This window comes from Staurois parvus, unplaced genomic scaffold, assembly GCF_062004578.1.
Source record: "Staurois parvus isolate SC_StPar_1 unplaced genomic scaffold, SC_StPar_1.0 ptg000012l, whole genome shotgun sequence".
Classification (NCBI taxonomy): Eukaryota; Metazoa; Chordata; class Amphibia; order Anura; family Ranidae; genus Staurois; species Staurois parvus.
The window spans coordinates 6540970-6562489 of record NW_028317808.1 but is presented as its reverse complement, the minus strand read 5'-3'; the positions used below and the strand labels follow the sequence as shown (position 1 = coordinate 6562489).

The 21520-nt window shown below is 39.7% G+C and overlaps 1 protein-coding gene across 1 annotated transcript in view; it reads left to right on the top strand.

The window, feature by feature from the left end:
* Window positions 1-21520, top strand: part of SVEP1 (sushi, von Willebrand factor type A, EGF and pentraxin domain containing 1) — a 476820-nt gene that overhangs the window by 239146 nt on the left and 216154 nt on the right. Inside the window, exons 12-14 of the mRNA XM_089674706.1 lie at window positions 8179-8373; window positions 10388-10509; window positions 19832-19940. Coding sequence (XP_089530832.1) covers window positions 8179-8373; window positions 10388-10509; window positions 19832-19940 — 426 coding nt within the window. The remainder of the gene's footprint in view (window positions 1-8178; window positions 8374-10387; window positions 10510-19831; window positions 19941-21520) is intronic.

The following is a 21520-nucleotide window of genomic DNA, read 5'->3' as shown; positions in this document are numbered from 1 at the left end:
ATTATTTTACTGATCACTGTATTAGTGTCACCGGTTACTTCAGATAACGTTAGCATCAGTTAGCGTCCCTCCCAGATAGCGTCAGATTGCCTGTCACTACATCAGTCATAACATTAAACCCTTGATTGCCAGGAACACGTTCACATACACAATAAACCTCCATTGCTAGTATAGTGTCTGAACGCATCAATATCTTTGATGAGATCAGCAATATACCACTGTTCACATTAGTATAGTGTCCCCAAAAATGCAGTGTTAGCGGGATCAGCCCCAGCACCTGCCAGCACCTGCGTTTAGCCCCAATGCCTAACCTGCCCCATTCTCCCCCAGCAAGTGCAGTGTCAGTAGGTCACTGTCACTTGATACATTGCACAAAAAACTGAAGTGTTCGCAGAATCAGGCCTGATCTCTCCTAGCACTTGCAGGTACAGATTTTTGTAGTGGTTCAAGCAGTCTCTGACAGCCAGGTGCTCTTTTTCCTGTGAGTCGCACTAGGTACCTATAAATTTAGTGGCCAAAATGTCCAACGAAAGGTACTCTAGTGAAGAGACCTACAGGATTCTGAGCTTGTCAGATGAGAGCGAAGGGGAACCCTCACTTACAGAATCTGCCTCAGAATGTGAACCTGTAGACACCAGCGGCACCCTGACAGATAGCTCAGATGATGAAGAAGGGATCCCTGCTAGGGTCAGGCGTACCCGACCCCATTCCTAGGTTGCTGAGATGTTACAATTGCATGATGATTCTCATATGCAGTAGAGGGCCAGTACTAGTGTCGCTCTACCTTCTGGTGAACTGGCGAGCACCAGCGGCCTAGTACATCCTGGTCTTATACATACCAGCACTGCAGTATCACTTTGTGACGTAGCGAGTCCCATAAGTGCAGTACAAGCTAGTGCGGTGGCTAGCACAAGTACACCAAGAATTTGCACACAGGCCTGTAGAGCCCTAGTGTCCTTCCGGATGTGCTTGCAAATCCTCATTGGCAACCCACAAGTTCTGCAGCACCCGTATTTCCCCCATTCACTGCCAAACCCAGAATTCAGGTGGAAACAGCAAGTCTAATGACTTGCTTGGTTTTTTGGAGTTGTTTTTCACTGAAGATCTGTATGCATTGATTGTGGATCAATTTAAATTTTTTTTGGGTCTATCCTTCAACATGGGCATTACTAAAAAAAAATTAATTACGGTTGCATTGGTCCACAGACCCAATTCGTCATATGCCTGTGTTCTCTGGACAGGCATAGATATGAGAATATAATGTAATTTATGAATTTCATCAACAATACACTCCTCCTCAGGGTGACCCTGAATTTGACCGGCTCTGCAAAATTTGGCCCCTCGTAAATCACCTTAACCAAACATTTGCAAATGTCTATACTCCCCAGCAAAACATCTGGGTTGATGAGTCCCTCATTAGTTTTTCTGGCCGCCTTGCATTCAAACAATTTCTCCCCAGCATGCGTGCCAGATATGGGGTCAAGATGTATAAGATCTGTGAGAGGGCAATAGGCTATACATATAAGTTTCGGATTTATGATGAAAAAGATAGTGGAGCCCCCTGGATGCCCAGACTACATGGGGAGCAATGACAAGATAGTTTGGGACTTGGTGTCTTCATTTTTCCATATGTGGTACCACTTATACGTGGACAATTTTTTTTCAAGCTTTCCACTATTTAGATATTTGTACAATCCTGGAATTGGTGCATGTGGCAACGTGCGACCTAATCGCCGGAGCTTCCCCAACGGCTTGTAAATACCCATTTTAGAAAGGGGGGGAAAAGCCTGCTTGAGAAATGATGAATTGCTCACAGTGAAGTGGAAGGACAAATGGGATGTTTTTGTCCCGTCTTTCATTCACGCAGACACAACCATCCAAATTGCCACAGCAGCTGGTTTTGTTGAGAAGCCCCTCTATGTCCATGACTATAACCTTAACATGGGAGGGGTGAACTTCAACGACCAGATGACGAAGCCGTACTTAGTTTCCCAAAAAGCCAGATGTTGGTACAAAAAAGTGTCTGTTTATTTATTTCAATTGGCTTTATATAACTCTTTTGTGCTTTACAAAGCAACTGGACATAGTTGATCCTTCCTAGAATTCCAGGAAGAGATCATCATGGCCCTTTTGTATCCAGAAGGTTCTATGGCCCAAACCCCTAACCCAGATGCAGTTAGCATGCTGCATGAGAGGCATTTTCCCAATGCCATTCCTGGTACCCCAACCCAAAGGACACCCCAAATGTTGTGTCTGTAGCAGACACGGTGTCACGGTCTAGGTCAGGTTCAGAGACCAGTTGCTACAGCAGCGTAAGGCTTACTTGAAACCAGGCTCACCTGAGGTGTGGGGTCTAAGTATTACCCATTTTCCCCAGAGCTCCTAATGGTGGAGATGGATTTGGCTGCGTGCTAATACCAGGTCGCATATCTCAGGATCACCCCACCAGGGAATGAACAAGCTGGAAACCAAAAACGGATCAAACAGATTAGGGATCAAACAGAAGCGGAGTCAGTCACAAGCCAAGGGTCGGTCAGAAATGGTAATAGATAGGATGAGGCAGAATCATAGTCTGGCAAGGAGTGCATGGACATGGCTTTTATAGGAAGTTCATGGGAGGAGCAAGGAGTTCAAGGTTCAAGACAAACAGGGCCAAGGCAGGATCATCCAAAGAATTGTCAAGGGAGCTGTCCAGCATTCCAGGTGGCTCAGTGAGAAGAAACATTGCCTCTTGCCGCAGAAGGCCCAGGTTCAATCCGAGGCTTGGACAGTACTCACCCTCCTCACAGGACATCCCCCGGACGTCTTAGGACCAGGCTTGTGGGGAAACCTCTGGTGGAATTCTCTTGTTAGTCTAGGAGCATGAACATTTTCCTCAGGCTCCCAAGAATTTTCCTCTTGCCCATATCCTGCCCATTGGACAAGATATTGCAATTTTCCTCTAAACATCCTAGAGTCAAGAATCTTCTCCACCACATATTCTTCTTCACCCTGTACCTCAACAGGTGGAGGAGGTGGAAGAATTCTTCCAGAGAAAGGATATTCATGAAATGGTTTGAAAAGTGATACATGAAAAACAGGGTGAATCTTCATACTGTCAGGAAGTTTTAAGTGAAAGGTGACTGGGTTGATCTGAGCAGAAATCTGGAAAGGTCCCACGAACTTTTGGCCCAACTTTGCAGATGGAACATGAACCTTCAGATGTTTGGTAGATAGCCAAACCTTGTCACCCACATGAAAAGTAGGAAGTGATCTGCAATGACTATCTGCAGCCCTTTTATAACATTCCTGAGCTTCCCCCAAGGTCTCGATCAACTTCGCCTGAATCTCCTGCAATGTAGTTAATCTGTTGGCAACAGCAGGAATTTGAGTTGTGATAGGGAGATCAGGAATGAAAACTGGATGATACCACGTAATGAGGAAAAAGGGGCTTTGGGAGGTGGAGCTAGGTTTAGCATTGTTATAGGCAAACTCTGCCATAGGTAGATAGTCCACCCAGTCATCCTGAAGATAACTGACAAAACATCGAAGGTACTGTTCCAAAGTTTGATTGGTCCTTTCGGTCTGACCATTGGACTGTAGATGGAAAGCAGAGGACAGGTTAACGGTTACCCCTAAAGCTGAACAAAAGCTTTTCCAAAATTTTGATGTAAATTGTACACCTCTATCAGATACCACATCATCAGGGATTCCACCGCAGAAGGCCCAGGTTCAATCCCAGGCTCTGACACACGGAATTAGGCATGATACCCACTTTTGTTGTCCCTCCTGTCCTGGCCAACCTAGTCTCTTCCTTAAGGACTGCTTCTGTCGCTACCATACACTAGTGGACTATTAGTATAGAGTACAGCATGGCACAGTTCAGGGCACATATTTGCACAGGGTCTCGAAAGAAGTTAGGTAGTCAAGAAACTGGCTATCGCATTCTGAGAGACCCTACAAACTGGTTAAACTTAAAGTTAAAAAAAAACATAAAAAATGAAAAGTAAAAATAAAAAAATAAAAACCAAAAATAGTTGATGTTTTTCTTTTGTTGTCAAGTTACTGTTATACTGTTATGGTTTTACTGGTACTGTTTTATTGTTAACCATTGCTGTTTTCTTTGCAGGAATGCCATTCAGCTGCAGCACTGATCTGTTTATTCTGACAGCAACAGGGTCTTGCTCTCAGAATATACATAAGTAAGTGTGTGCAGCGCTGTTGGATGAGATTTTTCACCCGCAGTTAAAAAAAGAGCATATATGCCCAAGCATGGGGCCCTGGGGTGGCCAGTGGGTGGATGGCCCCTATGCTTCGACATATATATTTTATAATATTGTTTGGCACATATTTCAATAAAAAAAGTTGTTTTATAGAGTTACTGTTTTATTGTTAACCATTGCTGTTTTCTTTGCAAAAATGCCATTCAGCTGCAACACCAATCTGTTTATTCTGACAGCAACAGGGTTTTGTTCTCAGAATAAACATAAGTAAGTGTGTGCAGCACTGCTGGATGATATTTTTCATCCTCAGTTAAAAAGAACATATATACTCAAGCATGGGGACCTGGGGTCGATGTGAACAGAGGAATCTCTGTTTTTTTTTGTACAGTCCACATTTCATGTGTGCCCACCATTGGAAGTGGGTGGATGCAGGGCGGTATATTCTAATGGTGTGCATACCACACACTTTTTCTGGCAGATATTTCTTTTCTTTTTTTCATTCAACCCACAGGCTGCATAAAAAAAGAACATAGCATATATACCCAACAAGGGCCAGCAACGTACTGGTACATCACTGAACTTTGAGTGGTTATACCAGGATGATGCAAGTATCATTGTGTAATCATTTTATTCAGCCAGCGATCGGCTTTCATGTAAAAGAAATCCTAGTGGCTAATTAGCTGCAGGATTGCTTTAACAAGCATTGGGAGAAGATGACCCCCCCAACCCATGTTGCCTTCTCGGGGGAACCTGAGAACTGCCAGCTGACCAAAGAGCTAATTGGAAACCGAAATGGCGCCAATCATCTCTATAACCTAAGAAATCGGAAGCTATTAGCATTTCATCACTTCAGTTTTGCAGGATATAAAGCGACATTTGTAAATTGGGAAAGCATCTAATCACCTGGATCTTGGTGAGATCCGATGATGTAAGGGCAGAGGAGATATCTAGAGTCTAATAGACCCCAGATTTCTAAAAAAAAAAGATTGACTGTCAATGCCTATTGCATTCACATATTTACATTCCCTGTGATAGCAATAAAAGCGATCTAAAAAAAAATGAAAGGGACAGTGTAAAAATAATTTAAAAAATCAAAAAAGCACCCTCACCTGCAAAACTTTGACTCCGTACCAGTATGTAAACAGCAGTTGCACCATGCATGTGAGGTATCGCCATGAACGTCAGATTGAGGGCAGTAATTCTAGCACTAGATCTCCTGTGTAAATCTAAAATGGTAGCCTGTAAAGCATCACCTATGGATATTAAATATGTATGCAGTTTGTCGGCAATGCACGGGGCATGCGCAGTTTGGGATCTATTTACCTGGTATACCATCATATTTTATATTTTACCAAATAATTGGCCAATATATTGTGTTTTTGTGCATTAAAAGTAAAAAATGTGAATTTTTTAAAATAAATTAGCATTTTAAAAATTGCTGTGCGAATACTATGTGACATAAAGAATTGCAGTAACCACCATTTTGTTCAATAGGGTATCTGCTTTAAAAAATATATAATGTTTGGGGATTCAAAGTAATTTCCTAGCAAAAAATACAGATTTTTTTCAGAAAAGGCTTGGTCTTCAGGTGGTTAGAAAAGTGAGTGATGTGTAGCATAAACTTCTAATGTCGGGTATAAAATGCCCCCCCCCCCCCAATTACCTCTTTTTTGGAAAGTAGACACCCCAAATGCTGAGAGGCATATTGAGTCAATAGAAGATTTTTTTTTTACCACAGGTTTTTGGATAATTACAAAAAAATATATATTTTTTACACAAAATTGTCACTTAAATGATTTATTGCTCACACATGTCATGGGTATATGTGGAATTACTCCCCAAAATACATTCTGGTACTTCTCCCGAGTATGGGGACATCACATGTGGGAGACTTTTTGGCAGTCTAGCTGCGTATAGGACCCCAAAATCCAATAAGGACCTTCAGGCTTTTAAATGGCTTTATTTCCTCATTACACTTCCTGACTACCTATCACAGTTTTGAATGCCCTGCAATGCCAGAAAAGTATGACCCCCTCCAAATGACCCCTTTTTGGAAAGTAGACACCCCAAGGAATTTGATAAGAAGCATGGTGACTATTTTGCAGATCTCGTTTGTTGCCACAAGTGTTTAGAAAATGAAGAAAGAAAAAAAACATATTTTTGGTTTTTTTTTAATGTTTCAAAGCCTTGTGAGAAAAAATTAGATCTTAAAAATACTCACCATGCCTCTTATTAAATTTCTTGGGGTGTCTACTTTCCAAAAAGGGGTCATGGGGGGGAGGGGGTTGGTGCTATCCTGGCATTTCAGGGCCTCCGAAACTGTGTAGGTAGCGAGGAAGTGAAATGAGGAAGTCACGCACCTTCAGACTTTCAAAGTGGTCATTGGAGTTCAGGCTCCTGTATGTGGCTAGGTTCCCAACAAGTCTCACACACGTGGTATCCCCATACTCGGTAGAAGTAACAGAATGCATTTTGGGGTGTAATTCCACATATACACATGGCTGTGTGAGCACTATATTAATTAAATGACAACTTTGTGTAGAAAAAAAAATTTAATTTTCCAAAAACGTGTGGAAAAAATAAATCTTCCATGGACTTGACATGCCTCTCAGCAAATAGTTTAGGGTGTCTACTTTCCGAAAAGGGGTCATTTGGGGTGTTTGTACTGCCCTGGTATTTTAGCATTTCAAGAAATTTGATAGGCAGTCAGAAAGTAAAAGCTGTGTAAATTCCAGTATCTATACCATAGTTTGTAAATGCTATAACTTTCACACAAACCAATTAATATGCAGTTATTGGGATTTTTTTACCAAAGACATATAGCAAAATACATTTTGGTCTAAATGTATGACGAAAGTTTAGTTGTTTGGATATTTTTTATGACAGAAATGAGAAAATATTGTTTTTTTTCAAAACTTTTTTGGATTATAGCGCAAAAAAACAAACAAACAGAGGTGATCAAATACCACCAAAAGAAAGCACTATTTGTGTGAAAAAAAGAACATAAATGTAATTTATGTACAGTATTGCATGACCGCGCAATTGTCAGTTAAACTAGCGCAGTGTCATATAGCAAAAAATGGCATAAATTCCAATATCTATACCACCATTTGTAGACACTATAACTTTCACACAAACCAATTAATATACACCTATAGTGATTTTTTTTTTACCAAAGACATATAGCAAAATACATTTGGCCTAAATGTATGACGAAATTTTAGTTTTTTGGATATTTTTTATGACGGAAATTAGAAAATATTGGGTTTCATTTATGTACAGTATTGCATGATCGCACAATTGTCAGTTAAACTAACGCAGCGCTGTATAGCAAAAGAGGCGTAAATTGCAGTTCTATACCATAGTTTGCAGACACTATAACTTTCACACAAAGCAATCAATATACACATAGTGTGAATCTTTTTTTACCAAAAACATGTAGCAGAATACATTTTGGCCTAAATTTATAACTAACTTTGAGTTTACTATATATTTTTTACAGACCAAAGTAAAAAATATTGTTTTTTTTTCTAAATTTTTGTTTATAGTGCAAAAAAATAAAAAGCACACAGGTGATCAAATACCACCGAAAGAAAGCTCTATTCTGTGAAAAAAGGACATAAATTTAGTTTGGGTACAGCATTGCATGATCGCGTTGAAATTACCAGTTAAAATAGTGCAGCGTTGAATAGCAAAAAAAAGGCCTGGCCATGAAGGGGGGTAAATCCTCTGGAGGGCAAGTGGTTAAATCCAACAAAAATGTAAACAATGGGTTTTCTTTCATGGATATCTTAGGTCTTGTGTGCATGGGTAAAAGAATCTCAGAAGATCCCAGATGCACCTGAAATGCATATTAAATGTATGTGAAAGCTTGCTGCATGTACCCAGCTGCCCAAGCCCTTTCTGTAACTGTTCATGGCCACTAATATTATTGTTTTCTTTCAATAAATATATTTGTTTGGATGTCAATTTACAGGTTCGCCTTGTGAAATTCCAGCTTCTCCTCAAAATGGAGAATTTGTCTGTTCCAAGGATACAGATGGTGTTAATTGCACAATACAGTGTAAGGAGGGATTTGCAGTTGCAGAAGGTTCAATCCAAAATTTCTACTGTACTTTTAAAGATGGTCTGTGGATGCCACCTCATTCAGCAGACTGGCCAGATTGTTCTGGTAAGTGTTGAACAATTATTTCACTTGATGTACCTGTAATAATGTATAATCTTAATTAGTTTAAAAAAGAAAGGGGAACAAAATACTTTAAAGCATAAAGGCAATTTTAAAATACTTTAGCTGATTAATATTGTCAGGAAAATCAAGTTTTCCGACACATATAGACTCTCACTTTTTCCTTTCTCTTGCTCTCATATTATAAATGTGCTTGTTGCATCAATGTCATGCCAGTTGAAATGCCCTTTTGTTCATAATATAATGTGAATTCATCTGCAGATACAAGGTTCTCTGCATCCTCAGCATCCCTTTAGATGTCCATGCTGCTTGGGTAGCTCATTGATTAGCTGTCAGTGATGAAATTGGAGTGTAATGTCAAAAGGATTGCTAGGAATGACTCCTTTCATAGAATTCAAGAACACATTTCCTGTCAATCTCTCCATCCCTACCCTCAGCAATTTAACTTTGTATATAATTGATAGAAAATTTATAGAAATGGTGATTTTTAACCAGGTGCAAGGTGAAACATGACATTTGTTGTCATCTCAAACATGCATTTACTCTTTAAATGGATGATGCAGGCTAATTATTTAATTAGTTGAACATCCCTGCATTAGAGAAAATGAGCAAAAATGTCACCCACAGTTACAAGTACAAATATTTTGCATGCAAATGACTGTCTCTCAGGAACAGAAAATGTGAGTTTTCTTGAAGAATCTTACATTTTTTTAGCAACTGACCTGTTTAAGAAAAGTAATTGCAGTATAAAGAGGTTTGTTGGACAAATTTATAACAATGCTAGGTAGGATTTTAAGGAAAGATATTTTCACCTAAGTAAGTGGAACGTACAACTGTAAATGTTTGCTATATGTGCCTATCCAATGAGGGCGAACCAAGTCCTAACATGATGGGATAATTAGTTCAACAGCAATAAAGAAGTGTATGCAAGTACATTGCTTTTATTAATGTGTATTGAAACTATTATAATATATTGTAATGTACAGAGGTTACAAGATTACCATATGACTGATATGACTGAGGTGTTTACCAAGCCTAGTCTCTGGTGTCCCCCAACAGGTCATATCTTGATGATTCTACTAAGTGGTAACACCTGTGCACAACTAAGATGGGTAATGTCTCCAGTTTCCAATGGGTAACATCTCCAGTATCCACCTTTTTAGACTTCTCCCAGTTTTTCAGCTCAAAAGAAAAGTATTGCAATCATAGTGCTTTCTGTTAAAATGCCTTTATTAAAAACAAGTAAAATTGCACTCACATGTATTTGTGCACTAATTTGGTGCACAGCGGGATACTTGAGCATATGTCCCCTTAAGAAACTAATTCCGTGGTCAGCACAATGGTGAGGTGGTACATGCAGTCTGATCGAAGACTTTTGACAGGGCATACTGAAATTAAAAAAAGTTATTTTTTTGCGGAAAACTATTCTAAATACATATTACATGCAATTTGCCTAATCAGAGTGCTGGTCTTTACATTGACTGGTCTTGACCTAGAAAGGTCACATTATACCCTTTATTTTTATATCCAGTGCTGGAAAACTGGTGGCATGAATCTGCCTGGTTATCATAAATTCGAATTTAGGGGCAGATGTGGATACTGCACTGTCACACTGGGGAATATTTACTAATACTGCAGCTCTCATAATCTGGTACAGCTGTGCATGGTAGCCAATCAGCTTCTAACTTCAGCTTGTTTGATTAAGCTTTGCCAGTAAAACATGGAAGCTGATTGATTTCTATACAGAGCTGCACCAGATTTCACACATTCCAGTTTTAGTAAATCCCCCCCAATGTGTTTTCCAGTGTACACAGGAATAGGCAGGCCAGTGAGCCAAGAGGTCAAGTTGCAAAATTTTTGTGTACAAATAAGAACCACCTGAGAAGACATCCTCTACTTGCCTTGAAATATGAATAACCCTTACTTTTGTTCTCTCTTTAATAAATGTCATCTAATCCTTTACTTTCATTGGCTCATGTTATTACATTTATAATTTCAGTGAAGCGGTTTGCTAATCATGGATTTAAATCCTTTGAAATGCTATATAAGGCCACACGATGTGATGATTCCAGCCTACTAAAGAACTTTGCAGATGCCTTTCAGACATCACTAGGTAAAATGGTATGTTGGTAATACATTAGTTACAACATTTTGTTTGTTATTGGCAAGGTCAGAAAGGTGCCATTAGCACTCTTTGGTAACACTGTACTATTATAACATACAGCATGCAATTGTTTATGATCCTTTTAGATTGTAAGCTCTAATGAGCAGAACCCTTTGATTCATCTTCTGTTGAATTGCATTGTAACTGTACTGTCTCCCTTCATTTTGTAAAGCACTGCACAAACTGTTGGCATTGTATAAATCTTGTATAATAATAACAAAATAATACTGATTCTAATTCATGGAGTTGTATGTCCAGACCATGAGTAAAAACCAAAATGTAACTGACCTGTGTGCCGCTAAAGGTTCCTATTTGTCTTTGCTTTAAATATAATGAGCACTATTATTTTTATAAATTCTACAAATATTGAATACTATTGTTAAAGTGTATATATTGAAAAAAAGTTTATTTTTTACTTTTTAATAGAACTAGGATAGAACAAAAAACCCCCATCAGGTTTTTATTGTTATCTGGGGCTAATTCCTCATTAATTCCTCTCCTGATAATGTTTTAACAATAGGAAATGAGGAAAACTATGCAACAGGGACACAATCAGAAATACAAATCTGACAGGTATTCTAGCTTTTACTATTTTACTAAAGAACTGTGTTTTATTTCTGTCTGTATTGCTGTTAGAGATTGTCCCTTGCCTGGTAAACTGTTGTCAGGATAGAAAGTGAAGGGAAAACTTTCTAATGGAGACTTCATAACAGTAAAACCCCAATGGGGCTTCCAACCCTTTTCCAAAACTTAAAAAAAATCTGGCTTAATATATACTTTAAAGACACCCCCTTGTCAAGTTAAAAATGCAGGTAAAACACAATAGAATCAAGAATTTAAATGTTACTTGCAGAGTTTTTCCTTTCCATAAAAGATGGAAGCTGGAAGCAGAAAATTTGAAGCTATATGGCAATTAGTATTTTTTCACCAAGGATTGGCAGACAATTACTTACTGAATCTATCCATCTGTGGCCAGTAGTAATTCTATGATACACTGTCAAATGTTTGATATATGCAAAGAGGTATCTGACACCTGGACATTTTGTCAATGAATGTCAGGGCAGCAAATGTAAACCTCAACTCATACAATTCTATTGTGGCTTTGTTATTTTCAACATTAGGCAGTTGTCACTAGTAAGACTTAGTTCATTTTCATGACAAAACTTGTAATGTATGGCTATTATAGGGTGTACTTACAGACGTTGCTGCTACTGAGCCTGCAATGTCCAAGCCCTCAACCATGATTGCTCAGGGTGAAATCCTACAAAGCAGTTCACATTATAACTTGCACAGAATGTGTTTTCTCTTTCCCTCATCTTTTCTATTTATTGTCTTATTTGCCTTAAACAGGCTTAAGAGGATTATATAAAGAGGATTTTTCCCCAGTTGTATAAGAAAAACATGCACTTCCAGGGGTGAAATTGCCTTCACACAAAGACAAAGGGACCTAAGTTTACATTTTTTCTCCAGAGCTTTGAATCTTCTGGATATTCCTATGGGCTAACCGCAAATGAAGAAACCCAGTGATCACTTCAGCTATAAAAGGATGAATTTAGATAATAACATAGTGATCACAATTCAGCCACAATTTAGTTTTAGCCATTTGTCAAGAAACAAATCAACAGCGCAAGAAATTTCTAGTGAGAGAAAATGTTCGGTTTCACTAATAAGGAGCAATAGCAGGTCAAGCTGCTTCTGATTTTTGATTACTCTTCATGGGTCTGTAAAACCACAATGTCTTTATACAAACCTACAATTAGAATAAAGAATTTAACAAAAAGCACGTTGATGTTTGAAAGACTTGTGCATTTAATTCAATCTAACTATAAAGTATAAATAGCAGCTGTAATTGCAATATAGCACAAGGAAATGAGAAAATTAAAGTAAAAAAAGTTACCCTACAGTATTTTGGTTTTACATTTATACCTAGTTGTTACTAAAGTACAAAATAATAATGATGTAGTTTCCTAACCTGTTTTGCCTCCCCACTGTGCTGATCTTAACCAACCCTCCCCCTTATCAGCTGCATATTTACCTAGTTCTGGTACCCTGTCTAGCCGACATACAGGCAGCGGGAAGCAGAGGACAGAGCACAGGTAAACATTATGGCAGGATGATGCATCACAGGGTACCAGAAAGTACCAGAAAGTAGGTTAGTATGCAGCCCTGGAGGGGGAGGGGGAGTAAGATAAGATCAGTTAGGGAAACTTTTAGAAATCTGTTACCATTGCGGTATATGGTTTTATTCTGTTTTGGCAGTCTACGACAAATATCTATATTGATATTTTGTGGCTACTGTTTTTTTTTTCCTACACCCAATAAGATAATTAGCATAATAAGCCAAAAATGTGTACCCTATACATAAGTTGACTATAGCATTGCAATTCACATACTTAAACTATATTAAAACTCTTATTTATGTTTATTTTTAATAAATCTGTTTGTATGTCTCTCCTCTTTAACCACTTGCCCAGCAGAGGATTTACCCTCTTCCTGACCAGGCCATTTTTTTGCATTACGGCGCTGCATTTTTTTAACTGACAATTGCACAGTCATGCAATGCTGCACCCAAATGAAATTTACATCCTTTTTTCCCCACAAATTGAGCTTTCTTTTGGTGGTATTTGATCACCTGTGCATTTTTTATTTTATGCGCTATAAAAAAAAAAATCGGGGGCGCATGCGCGGCCGGCTCCGGAGATGGACGCTCAGTGAGGAGAGCTCCGTCCTCCCGCCAGTCTGACAGTGGCACATTCAGACCCCAGGGTATCTAATTAAGCGGCAATCGCTTACCTTCCCCTCGCCATCCAAACGGGCGATGACTCGCCGCCGCAAGACACCAGGGAATCCAGGGAAAATGACAAGTTTTCTCCCTGCAATCTCCTCAGGCTCCCAAGATGGCGCTGGCTGCACAGCAAACTGTCTCACAGCACAGCAGGGAGAGAACACAGGATCGCAGACAGCATACCACCCAGATGTCAGGCTGAGAAGATCCTTATACCCAGGGGACCCGGGTGAGTTGTCTCCCCCCCTGTCCCCCTCATCCACTAGCCCTGCTAAATCCAGGCCCAGACTGGACACAGGATCACCCCCTGACAGACAGTCATCCCTATCAGCCACAATTCTGACAGGAAACACTCCATCTTTAATTGAATCCTACCCTGCCTCTGACCAGCCTATCACAGAGATTACTGCTCCTATCTCTGCGCCAAACGCTACATAACGACATGATGACATCACCATCGCAAATCTCAAATACGGTTCAATTACATGAGACGCGTATCCGCCATATTGAGAACAAATTAGGAGAAATGTGTACCACGCACAATGACCTCATAGATGCCCACACAGACCATACAGATGACATCGAACAAATTAACCTCAAATTGGCAGATTTAGAAGATCGCTCCAGGCGAAACAACATAAAATTCCGTGGTATACCGGAATCCGTCACCTCAGAAGCCATTGTCCCATATATTCAACGGTATATGAAAAATGTAATCCCTGCCCTCACAGACGTGGAACTAGCAATAGATCGAGCACATCGAATCCCCAAACCGTCATTTCTACCAGCGTCGGTACCCAGAGATACACTGGCGCGTATACACTTCTATCATGTAAAAGAAAAAATTATGCTCGCAGCAAGGAATTTCACCTCAACTTCCTCAGACCAAGCAAACATTAAACTGTTCGCAGACCTATCCAAAGCCACACTCGCCAACCGTAAAAAGCTTATCACCATAACTAAAGCTTTACGGAACCATGGGATTGGATATCAATGGGGCTTTCCCACAAAGCTAAATGTCAAACACCAAGGCAAATTTTACACAATTAAATCTCTAGAAACAGGCATCGAATTACTGAAAACGTGGAACATCATTCCAGTGGACTCCCAACGATCAACACCCAACAGGCCACAACGGATGGAAGCAGAATGACCATAAACCCACACACAATTGTTCTCTCTTCTAGCCCAATACCCTGGGCCTCACCAAAGCAGTACCTGGCGATCGGCCCTAGATCGAATATATCTAGACTTCAAGTTTGTTTCAGGCATGAGCTCCCATGTGAGTCATGCCTATCCGTGCCTCCTCAGTCTACAGTAGCTATTTTTGCTATTTTTGCTACACATGTTACCTGTTTTTTTTACAGGTCTTTTTTACCCCTGTTTTTTCCCCAATCTACCAGTCAACAGTCGCCAACACCACCCTTATCAAGGAACCCATTTACACTAATGAACACTCTCACTACAATCAAGTCCAACCTATACCTAGTGAATTATAGACTTACCGGTCCACCACCTCTGTCAAACGAGACAACGTACATCTTAGCAATTCCTGAATCGCCATCGCAACAAGATTCTACCCATCTACTACCAGTAATATGATTACTATAACTTCGCTAAATGTCCGGGGCCTCAACGCCCCCTTCAAAAGATCTTTGCTCTCTAGAGAAATTCGCTCCATACATCCTGACATTCTATTCCTACAAGAGACTCACTTTGCATCATCCAGAATTCCTAAACTCAACATTCCCCACTTCTCCAAAATGTACATGGCAACAAACCCCAAAAAGAAAAATGGCGTTATTACAGCCATAAAAGACTCCCTACAATTCCAGCTCATCTCTGAAATATCAGATCCTCAGGGACGCTACCACATATTAGTCTGCAAAATCAGCGATACTCCATATACATTGGTGAATGTCTATGGTCCCAACTCCAACCAACTCCAATTCTTTAACAAACTTAATCCCATCATCGCTCAGCAAAGAAAAGGCAGAATACTTATCGGCGGAGATTTTAACATCATCGGCAATCCTCTTCTGGATTCCTCTTCAAAAAAGAGAGCTTCAAAACAGTCCTTTAACCAATTTCTTCACTCCAATGACCTTTTTGATATCTGGAGATGTCAACACAGTACAGAAAAGGACTATACCTATTACTCTCCGTCCCACCTTTCATACTCCAGAATCGACTTCTTCATCACTGACAAGTGGACCCTACAACACGTCACTTCCTCCAAGATCGGAACTATTACATGGTCAGACCATGCTCCAATTACCATCTATCTTGATGACATACAACATTCCAAGATTCCCCGAATATGGCGTCTGAATACAACTTTGTTGAAAAATCGTGACTACAAACAACAAATATTAGATGCTCATAAGTCATTTTTTGAACTTAACGATACACCTGATATTTCCATATCCATCCTTTGGTCAACCTATAAAGCATACATGAGAGGTATTTTGATTCAATTAAATTCCCGTATTACCAAAATTAGAACCCAACAAATAGACAAACTCCTCATATCGATTAAATCAAAAGAAGAAAAAAACAAAAATTCCTCAGATCAAACAACTTCCACATCCCTCACTGCAGATAGAAACAAACTAAGATCCCTCCTACTATACAAATACGATCTAAATCTCCAAAAAATGAAAGCCAAATTCTACTCATTAGGTAATAAAGCCAGTTCACTATTATCCAAAACAATAAAACAAAAACGTTTAAAATCCAAAATAGCTTCAATCAAAAATCCCTCTACAAATTTCCTTCACACTAACCCACAAGAAATAGCTAATACCTTTGCAGAATATTATCAAAACCTATACAACCTCAAAAATGACGCAAACACCATTCAACCGACAATCACATCCATCCAACAATTTCTCCACAAGACCAACCTCCCCAAACTATCCCCGGACCAACTTGACGCCATCTCTATCCCTATTTCCTCCAAAGAAATAGAATCAAACATCAAAACACTCCCACTCAACAAATCTCCAGGAAATGACGGATACCCTAACGAATACTACAAACATCTTTCCACAGACCTATCCCCATATCTTTCCAAACTTTTTAACCATGCCGCCACCACAAGTTCATTTCCCAAGGACATGCTGCAATCCATTATAACGACCATTCCAAAACCTGACAAAGACCCGCAACTTGTCCAAAATTACAGACCAATTTCACTACTCAATACTGACATAAAATTGTACGCGAGAATTATATCTCGGAGACTTCTCCCATACCTCCCCACTCTTATCCACCCAGACCAAGTAGGCTTCATCCCAGGTCGCCAAGCACCCGATGCGACCAGAAGACTTATTTCCCTCTTACACAACTTAGAAAACACCAAATACCCCTCCTTACTCTTATCTCTAGATGCAGAAAAAGCATTCGACCGGATACATTGGCAATTTATGCAACTCACTCTCCAAAAATTTGGGATCACAGGCTGGATGCTTAACGCTATCTTATCACTATACTCACAACCATCCGCCAGAGTTTTGACAGATGGCACATTGTCTGACCCCTTCGATATCTCTAACGGCACCAGACAAGGTTGTCCACTTTCCCCAATAATATTTACTCTCCTTATTGAACCCCTAGCATCCAAACTCAGAGAAGACCGATCCTTCTCAGGTATCACACATCTCAACATAGAACACAAAATTAGCCTATTTGCAGATGATATCATACTGATGGTACCCAACCCAAAAACGTCTCTTAAAACAATTCGCTCACACCTCTATGACTACTCGATAGTATCATTCTATAAAATCAACGAAGCCAAATCCTCCACACTAAACCTCCACACTCCACCGCATATTCAAACCCTACTAGCGACCAAATTCCCCTTCTCATGGGAAACAAACCACATCCCTTATTTAGGTATCAAACTCACACCAACAACGGGTCAACTATACTCCGCAAACCACAAAACTCTACTTGAAAATATTCCTCGAGAACTAACCACACTCCGTACTTCAGAACTCTCCAAATTGGGTCGAGTGGCAACCTTAAAAATGCTCATTCTACCCAAAATCCTATACATATTCCGTACACTCCCAATCAGAATTCCTAAATCATTTTTTTCTAGCCTACAAACAATCTTCACAAAATTCCTTTGGAATTCCCAAAAACCCAGATGCACCACAAACCTATTAATACACCCTACAACGAAAGGAGGGGCAGGTCTCCCACACCTCAAATCTTATTACACCGCGACACTCCTGGATCAAATGTACTTTTGGTGGAACCCATCAAAGGAAAAAACTTGGTCCATAATGGAAACCCTCTCTCTTTACCCCTTGAAACCCCAAAACCTAATCCTAATTCCACCAACCAACCACATAGAACACAAAATAAAACACCCCTGTATACAAGCCTCTCTACAAGCCTGGCGTGATCTACTGTCCACCAATTTCAAAGACATCAAACAAATCCCCACTCCAACTAACTTACTACATCTGTTTATACCCTCGTTAGACCTATCGTATTGGACAAAACATGGTATAATTAATATTTCAGACCTCTACACCAACCAATCTATACGCCCCTTTCATGCTCTTCAAACAAAATATAATCTACCTATATCTGAAAATTTCACATACCTAAGAATTACTCACTGCCTACAAACAACAATAATACCTCACACTACCAAATTACCATCTACAGCATACCTTTTTCTCACCAAATCTAAATACCCAGGTAAAGACATCTCTACCTTTTATACGTACCTCAATAACCTACAATTCACGCTACAAACTACCTCTCTTACCAACTGGGAAAAAATCCTATCAGAACCAATAACTTCACAATGCTGGGAAAATGCTTTCACAAATACATATAAAGCTACCCGATGCAGCTCCCACTGGGAGTCATACCTAAAAATCCTCCACCAATGGTATTTGACTCCGGTCAAACTCTCTCTCTATTACCCAAACCACTCCCCTGCATGCTGGAGACAATGCAGGGAAACGGGCTCAACGATACATATCCGTGGTCTTGTAAATCAAATAGGTCCTTCTGGAATACTACCTTCCAACTAATATCTGACATAACTAAAAGTGTAACTACCCTGAATCCCTCATTAGCACTTCTACATATCGAGATTGAAAAATTTCCCTCTCACTCCCGCACAATTATCACCCACATTCTATTTGCGGCAAAAATAAACATCACTAGACTATGGAACTCAAAAAACACCCCCTCAATCACCTCACTGATTGCAGACCTCAACTTCCAATGCGAAATGGAGAAAAAATGGGCAATCAACACTTCCTCCCTCCTTAAATTCAACCACAAATGGACCCGATGGTTAAATCACCCAAAATGCTCTGTACAACCCTGATAACACTCAACATATAAAAACATCACCTAATCCCTGACTGGTACATCCTTCCCCGCCTAGTTGCACCTCTTCCCCCCCCTTTCCTCCACCCCCCCCTACCAATAACCCCCCTAACATCCCAACCCCACACCAAAGTTTTTCATTCATATATAAATACCTCTGATGATATAGCTAATTAAGACCAAATTCCTCAGTGCCTCAAAAGTGAAATAACAACTACACTGCTCAAATGTACAATGTTTATTGTATTGTATTATGATATGAATGAACAATGTTTTATTTCCTTGTTCTCCCTTTCTTTGAAAACCCTAATAAAAATATTTTAAAAATAAAAAAAAAAATCAACAATTTTGAGAAAAAAAACAATATTTTTTACTTTTTGCTATTAAACATGTCCAGTAAAAAAATTTAAAAAATCTAATTTCATCATAAATTTAGGCCAAAATGTATTCAGCTACATGTCTTTGCTAAAAAAAATCCCAATATGTGTAAATTAATTGGTTTATGTGAACGTTTTAGCGTTTACAAATGGTGGTATATATACTGGGATTTTTTTTTTATTTTTACTAGTAATGGCAGCAATCAACGACTTATAGTTGGATTGTGGTCCCCAGTGACACCAATACAGTGATCAGTGCTAAAAAAAAGCACTGACACTGTACTAATGGCACTGGGCAGAAAGGGGTTAACAGGAGGGGCGAAGGGTTAACTGTGTGCTATGTGCTGTTTTATTATGGGGCTGTGTCTCTGTGCTTCACTGTAAGCACACTACTTTGGATGGTTGTGCTGTGCACAACCATCCAAAGCAGTGTACATGAGCACACAGGGAGGAAAACTGTTTTGTGTACAAACAGTTCTCCTCCCCGTCGGAGATTCTCGGCAATCACTGGGCGCCGGCGAGTAATCACCGGCCAGGACCCGGTGATTGACAGCTTCGCACGCCCCCTACCCGGAAATATATATCCATGATTTTGCACACCCGTGTCACCCAGCAGTATTTCTGCAATAGGGCAGTCAGGAAGCGGTTAATTTACAACTCCCTAGCATACAAGATATGTAAATTATTTTATGTAAACAATGTGTATTTGCTTTTCTGACTCTAAAAGTATACAAACCATGTCCTTATTTACAGGTCCCTTCCTTTTGCAGTGATGTTGATGATGTTGATTGTCGACTTGAGGATCAGTATCAAAGACTGTGTCTTGAATACAACTATAACTATGAGAATGGATTTGCTATAGGTAACTAAGCTGTCCTACTAATGGTTAGCTGTCAGCTAGCTAAAAGAACTGACAACATTGTATTTCATTCCAAAACTGAGTTTACTTCTGTGTGTAGTTCTGTAAAGCTGAAATCCAAACACATAAACTGAAATTACAATATATTTGTACACATGTCTCTCACAAATGCCTACAATGAATACATTTCTTGCAAACAGCTACCTACCTTTAGTTGCCAAGGCAGTCGCTTCATGTCAGAATTTGGTTCAATAAAGTCAAATACCATTGGCTTTCGGTGGCTCACTCATATCTGCATGACGCAAGAAATCTGGGCCTGAGAACCAGTTGTTATGTTTCAGGTATGCTGCTTAAATTAGTCCGGTACCGTGATCTGCTGGGTTCTAACTAGTGGAAATGTAATGCCACTGATCTTTATTAGTGGATTTTCTAATGTGGATTATCCTGTATGAGATATACACATAAAATCTAATGCAAGTGTTGTGAATACAATTTTTCTGTCGGTGTAGTATTTACCTGCATTGGACTCAAAGTCCATTTCTGCAAGAATCAGTTCTGCTAGCTCAACTGACAAAATGGCTGCACATAACTATAAATGTGGCACTGCGTGGGCTAGTCTTTACGCTAGTTTAGACTTGCCCATAATAAAGCCTACATGCCATTGACCATTACTGTCTGTGACCTTGAGATATGCTACAGCTGCTATCATCACACTAGAAGCATCAGAAAAGAAACATACTTCTCTTTGCACTGTAGCAAATGTTAGTGACACTGGCACATAGGGTCTGGGAATACTGAGATCTTCAAGATGAATCAGGTCTTCTGTCCATGTTCTCCAATGAGTTTCTCTTTCTGGTGAGAGTGGGGAGTCCCAGTCACATTGGTCTATTGAAAGCTCTCTAACTAAGGCTTTGCTACTGTGGCTAGGTTACTCCTCCTTGTGTGTGGCTTCACCTCTCTGGACACTTGAAAGGTAAAACTGTCGGTCTGGAGATTCCAACTTATTCCTAAACTCTGTTGAAGTAGCAGAGGATCAATACCTAGAACGAGGTCTTTAACTCTTTAGCTCTGTCATCTGCAGGAAATGCTTCCATAACTGAACTTCTATTGGCCTTGTAGCTTAAGATTAGATCCTGCACGCATCTTCCTAGGTCTCTGCAGAAGACTCACCAGTTCAACTTCAGTAGGCACAGATGTAAGAACATCATCTATGTAGAAATTTCTTATGATGAACTGTTTTACATCTTCTCCACACTCACTCGCTCCCTGTTTGGCTATTTGTCTAAAATGGCTATGAAATGTGACAGACTATTTCCAAAGACATGTACTTTCATCATGAACTCTATAATTTCTTTGTTGAGGTCATTATTTTGAAACCAAAAGAACTTCACGTAGTTGCGGTGATCTTCTCTAACCACGAAACAGTAAACCATTTGCTGCACATCAGTAGTAACTGCAACTTGCTCTTTGCATAAACGCATAAGAACGCCTAGCAGTGTATTATTCAAATCAGGCCACTAAGAAGTATGTAATTCATTGAGATGCCATCACACTGAGCTCCAGAATCAAAAACCACTTCTATC